Genomic DNA, 6,528 nt, shown 5'->3' with positions numbered 1-6,528 from the left:
TTTTGCTCTAAACAAAGATAAAAACACTCGTTGGAACATAAAGAGAATGAGTAAAGTATGACATTCGTTTTGGACTAATCATTTTCAAATGCCATAACAGATTTCCCCCCGATCATCTTTTCTCAGTCCGGTTTCTGATGCTCCATGTCGTGTTTGTGAGAGGACTCTCGGGTGCCTCTTGAGAGCATCGAGTGTGTGTATTTAGGCTAATGCCTTTGATTCAGTAACAGTTGATTGAGAGTGCTCTCTGCAACAGGACGGAGAAACATTTCTTCAAGTCCGGCGTCTACTTCGCATCGGTTTTTGGCAAATAGTACAACAGTGCTTCGATTCAACAGCTTTATTTTGTGCCGTGTCTATTTAGATATAGATGGTAAGCTAATTTATGCAAGTTATAATAAAAAAAGTATTAGTTTTTTTTTCTCGTACTGGATTCGCAACACCAACGTAGACAATTTTTCCTATAAAGGTAAGTTTACAAATAAGTAATTTAACAACTGAAATACTAATGTAATGTATTACATTACTTATATTTTCTAAATGTAAAGTGATGTCTAAATGGTTAGTTTGAACTTTGTAGGCTAAGTTACTTGAATCTGATGAATACAAGATTTTTTTCTATAAAAAGTAAGCTTTTAGAAATCTATCTATCTATCTATCTATCTATCTATCTATCTATCTATCTATCTATCTATCTATCTATCTGTCTATCTGTCTATCTATCTATCTATCTATCTATCTATCTATCTATCATATTGCAATTTCTCTCTAATAGTCAAAGTTTATAATCCAGCCAATGTTTAAATAGTTTATGTCAGCAACTTATGTTAACAAATTATGGTAAGAAGTGTTTAACAGTCAATTTTAACGCAAACAAGATAGAAAGCGAATTTCCCTTGCGTTAAAATGTTCTTTTCATCCAAGGGAATTTTTTTATTCCCTTGAATGAAAATGTCCGCGAATTCGGGGCAAACTGGACTGTTAAACAGACAACACTTACCCACATCATCTCACTGGTTAGTGAAGGAAGTGTGCAGTTATCTGTCTTTCACTAGGCAGATAGAGAGACTGATACCCTGGAAAACGCTCAACAGTTTGAATGACAATACATTATTTATTGTCTGTTGTGTTGTCTTGTTGGAGATAGTGTAAATCCAACAAATTAAACTGACTAGTCCAACATAGACGTGAGGTTTTGCAGATAACCGCAGTTCAGTTTTACATTCGTCTTGGTCTAATTAAGTCGTGGGCTTCACTATGTTGTGTGTGTGAGTGACTGCTTCCAGGCTATGAATAATGAATACAATGAGCTAAACACAAAGATCTGGAGATGAATGCCCCACAGCTGAGATGAGCTGAGCCTGTGTGCTGCTCATTGCTGGAGGTCCATTGCAGCTGCATACCAGCTTTCAGCAATTATGCCTTCCCTCAAAAGAATGGCTTTAAGTGGGGATTGAGGAGAGCGCAGCAGCACATATGTTGAAGTGCCTCATTACTTGTCCTCTGTGTGAGTGTGTGAGAGAGCACGTGTGAGACGCAGGAGGATATGGAGTCACAGGACACTGTCACGTACTCCATAATTAACCCCACATCTGAGGGATTATGAATGGCTCATCTCTACAAATAGTCTTGGAAAGTCATATGATTTGCTGCCCTTCTGAGCCATTGATAAACTCTTGCCTTGTGATCTTGGTTAAAGACACTTTTCATACACACATCAGCAGCTTTTATGGCTGGAATACACTGCACAACTATGGCACCAATTCTTTGCTCAGATTTGCAATCTGAACGAGTTGGCACTGGTTGGCAAAAGTTATATCAAGTGATCAGTTGGAGATGACAGTTTTAAGGTCTATTTTTTAAATACTTTATAGAATTTCTTTTTAAATATTTGCACAAAAAAAAAAAATTGCACAAAACAGAAAAACAAGCGTTCAACAACAACAAAATTATAAACAAACATCCCCAACACTCATTTGCCTTTTGCGGCTTTAACAGATGAGACACATAGCTAGCAGTCTGTAAACATTAAAGTCTTCAAACGTCACACAAATGCACAGCAAGTGACAAATAAATAAATAAATGTGAAAAAGGAAAATGCAAAAAGATAAACGATATGCATCGATCTTTTGTAATTGTATGAGATTAAATATTCTCCTGCTATAAGTCTTGTAAACCGTCAATGTTTGAAAAAAAGGAAGTTTATTTTTTGAACCTTTGAGAGTAAATTTTTTTTTTTTTTTTTCAAGCTGCATAAAATGTCGCATCTTTGATCCATCTACTGTGTTGGGGGCTCAGTTTTTTTCTAATAGAGAAGAATTAAGTGCTTTGCCGATAACGTGGTAAAAGCAATTACTCTACATATATTGTCTTTAAGCGCAATACTTTCAGGGCAGGTTCCGAAAATTGCCAACAGGGGTTCAGGTTCAATATAAAAACCATACATATTACTTTTAAGGGCCATTTTAAACAAATGTTTAATTTCATGTTTAACTATTCTGCCTTATTGAAAATTGGGCTTTATAGTGGAATGTTTTATTATAATTTCAGCATAATCTACAAAAACTGGATTTAGTTATCTCTGTGGATCTCTGTGAATGGAAATCATTTTGTCTATGTTGTAAAACAATACAAAAAACAGTTTTCTGTTCACGTTTACACAACAGTTGACAAATTATGGAGGGAAACAACAGTCAAAAGGATTTCTGTTCACATGGGTTCACTAAAAGATCACGTGACATCAGCTTTCATAAAATGACATTTTGGTACTTTAGAAGCAGACAAAAGCTCTGGGTTTCAATTAGGCATATTTTCAATTCATTATTTTAATTGGCTCATTTTGAAAGGTAATAACGCAATTATAATGTAAAACAGTGAGAGAAATAAAAACATTTGTGTCCGTGACCACAAATCTTGTTTAACGGGTGTATTTTTTGGAAATAGCCAAAAATCTATTGGATGAGTCCAAATGATCAATTTTACTTTTATGCCATAAAACATTTGAATATTAAGCAAAGATCATGTTTTATCAAGATATTTTGAAGGTGTATTAAGATATCTTTATTAACACATTTGATTCATTTAGTATATCATAACATTTTGATTGCTAATAGGGATTTTTAAGCACATAATTTGGACTTTTCAGTTTTCAGATTCTTCGTAATCTGCGAATTTTAAAAATGGCTTTATCTAACTGTCCTAACAAACTGTACATCAACAGAAAGCTTTTTTTTAGATGATGTTTATATCTCTGTTTACAAAACAAAAGTACTCTTAAGACCCTTGGTTTTGTGGTCTACACTCTCAGAAATAAAGGTACTTGAGCTGTTACTGGGGTGGTACCTTTTCAAAAGGTACAAATTTGTACCTAAAAGGTCCATATTAAAACCTTAAAGGTACATATTAGTACCTAAAAAATACAAAAGTGTTCCTCTTACATTTTTGTTAGGTACTAATATATACTTTTGAGGTACAAATATAGACTCTTTAAGATCAAATGTGTAACTTTTAAAAAGGTATCACCCCAGTGACAGCTCAAGTACCTTTATTTCTGAGAGAGTAGGGTCACATTTTACTGGGTCTAAAATGTCTTAAAGTCCAAAAGTAAAATTTTAGGCCTTAGTCCTTAACTTACTGAAAGTTTGTATTTTAGGTCTTACAACAAGTCTTAATTTCCTTTGTTCATGTACAGTATAGCTACCCAATCTGGCCAAAACCCATACAATCACCAACAATCATCTAATTAAAACTTTCAACTTTTATTCAAAAAGGTCATTTGAACTCTATTTATCATAATGTTTAAACGTGCTCCGTGTATTTACTGCTGAGGACACTGACCTGGACAGGTTGTTGTGTATAGATTTAGTTTATTAAAGTTTTTAAAACTTAAAAACTTTTTTTCTTTTAAAGAAAGTTTATGTTGGAAACAGTCTATGGATATAAATAGAGCTTGCTTGTTCTTTACATAATATTCAAAATATTTTGCCAGGAAATATCTAAAATATTTTATTATTAAATTATTATTGTATTGTTAAATGTATTAAATTATAATGTTTTTTTGAAAGGGCAAATAAAAATCTTTTCCATCTGGGCGATTTGAAATGTCTTAAATTTAACTTGATGGAGCTGCAGAAACCCTGATTTTAGCTGCATATCAATGGTTATTGGAAATGAAACCATGTTTAATCCTCATTTGCAAAATAACCAAAATCTTTTGTAAATGTGGAATGTAAACGAGACAAGAACATGTATTCCTTAACTTGTACTTTCAAAAACAGTTTTCAACAGGTTTTCAGCCCCCCTAAAATGGCATTGTTGTGCAAATGAATGTCCAAAAGCCACACCGTTTTTAAAGTTGGTGTTGTGTAAACACCCCCTATAGGGCTTTATGATGTAAACACATTCTTAGCCTCAGACTGAAACCGTCAATTCATAACAAATAACATTTCACTAGAGTTATCTATCATTTGGGGATGAGGCCCATGAATTTGTTTCTATGGAAAGTCTTGAACGGCTGGAAGTATGTGGTGATCCTCGGGCCAATGTTGCAAGCTAACAACACTGCAAAATTTATTGTTCTTGGTTATCTAATGTCAGTCAAAAAGCAAACAACAGATAACCAATAAATTACTATTTGCGTCAAATATCTATTACTCTCAAGTGTATTTTTTGAAGTAGCATTTACTTCATGATTGTTGATTTAAACTTTTTTACATGTATGCAGTGTGTTGCAATTTGAACTGTAATGTAGCATACTTGTGAAATGATCTTCATGTTATCATTGTTTTCCCCCCCAGGCGTGTTCATCTGATGAGCCTGCTGTGTTCTAGCACCACCATGAAGGACCGTGACTCTCTCTCCCTCCTGCACTACTCTGGATCCGGCAAGACCAGTCCTCAGTTCCCCTCTGCGTCCCTCCATTCTAGTTCCCCGGTATTGGCCAAACCCCAGCCTTTCTGCCTACAGTCCGGCCCACACCTCATAGCCTCCATGCAGCTTCAGAAACTCAACAGCCACTACCAGAATCTGACCTCCACAGCCACAACTGGGCCCGGCCGAGGGTACACCGCCTCCATGTTAAGCCCAGGACAGATCTCTAGTCCTGGGGCGGCGCAAGCATCCGGCATCATCGATTCGGACCCAGTGGATGAGGAGGTTTTGATGTCACTGGTGGTGGAGCTGGGTTTGGATCGTGCCAATGAGCTTCCAGAGCTGTGGTTGGGTCAGAATGAGTTTGACTTCATTGCGGACGTGCCTGCTGGCTGCTGACCAAATCTTCATTAGAAATCCAAAGCGTCCATTGAATGGCAATTGAGTTTGTCAATGAACACTGTCAGATTTGAACAGTCAAGAGCTGTTAGTTACGAGGACGGACTTCTGTAGGTTTGCCGTTATGTGAGGCTTTCTGCTCATGGAGGAGAAGAGGACTGGGCACGCATACAACAAAAGGCCAACATGTTTGAGAAGACATTTTCCCTGCCTTATCTATACTTCCAAAGCTTATTCACATCCTTTAAGCCACATAAATGATACGTGGAATGGATTTGCCACCTCAAAGAGAAGTTGAAGGACAAGCAGAAAATGTGGTTTGTAGAGAACAAAGGATTTGGGCCGCCGGTTGTTCTGGCTGTCCGGACTGGTGGTGTTAGATGACTGTAATGGGAGGTTATGGTGAAACTGGTGCGCTCCGTCGAGCCCCTTCATCATTGGAGAGACTCCCTGGAGAAGCCATGTCACCACAAAGCCTTGCTGGCCACAGAGGAACTCGACCTGGCTGAACGTTTTCCATGGTTAAATAAATTAATGAGACGTGTCTGTTTACCCCATAACTCAGCCTGCGTGGTCTGATAGCCTTATTTTTAAATTTGTGGATATTTCTTTAATGCACTTACAATGGTAATGTTCATCGCCCTCAAACGTACTGTCTACAGCCTTTTTTTATTTTCCTCAAAATTGACATTTACTTCAGTTCTGTTCTGTTTGTAGGCTTTATGAGTAAACGAGTTAATTGTAGTGTAGCTCTATGCAGGCCTTGTCCAAAATCCACAAATATGTTAGACATTGTGCATGCTTAAGGTTCATTCGATTACCCATTGAAAGAAGACCTTCTTTCAGATATTTTCTGTCATTTCACTTCACTGTTTTTGAACTTTGTGACTTATAAAACTTAATCAAAGATGTTTTTGCTTTAGCACTTTTCTTTTGTTTTATTTTTCTACATAAAAGAGAGTTATTCCCTATTCTATTTAAAAGTGTGTACGTTTCAGTTTTTTTTCTGAATGTGAGAAAATAAAGTAACAAAGCACAACACTGTCTTTTTCTTTCTAATAAAAACCAAACGATTTTACACTTCGGTTAGCACTGAGCAATGCATTTTTGACAGTATTTGTGTTGTCATGTTAGACAAACATTTAAGTTGTTCCATTGCTTGATGATGTTAATAATGAATAAATTTATTTAAAGGTTATATTTGTTAATGTTAAATTGAACGTTAACTAAGATTAGCTATAGTATTTTTCATGTTAAAAA

General features: G+C 36.0%; 1 protein-coding gene across 1 annotated transcript; it reads left to right on the top strand.

Moving 5' to 3' along the window:
• The first annotated feature begins 228 nt into the window (after positions 1 to 228).
• cited1 (Cbp/p300-interacting transactivator, with Glu/Asp-rich carboxy-terminal domain, 1) lies at positions 229 to 6,307 on the top strand. Its single transcript, NM_001114891.2, has 2 exons — positions 229 to 469; positions 4,797 to 6,307. The coding sequence occupies exon 2, from the start codon at positions 4,810 to 4,812 to the stop codon at positions 5,266 to 5,268; it is 459 nt and encodes a 152-aa protein (NP_001108363.2). The 5' UTR covers positions 229 to 469; positions 4,797 to 4,809; the 3' UTR covers positions 5,269 to 6,307.
• Positions 6,308 to 6,528: the final 221 nt, after the last annotated feature.

The sequence above is a fragment of the Danio rerio genome, chromosome 7 (genome assembly GCF_049306965.1).
Source record: "Danio rerio strain Tuebingen ecotype United States chromosome 7, GRCz12tu, whole genome shotgun sequence".
NCBI lineage: Eukaryota > Metazoa > Chordata > Actinopteri > Cypriniformes > Danionidae > Danio > Danio rerio.
This window is presented reverse-complemented; position numbering and strand designations above follow the sequence as displayed.

Bases quoted from the DNA above. Each gene is read 5' to 3' on its own strand.
- cited1 (NM_001114891.2), top strand. From the start codon at position 4,810: ATGAGCCTGCTGTGTTCTAGCACCACCATGAAGGACCGTGACTCTCTC.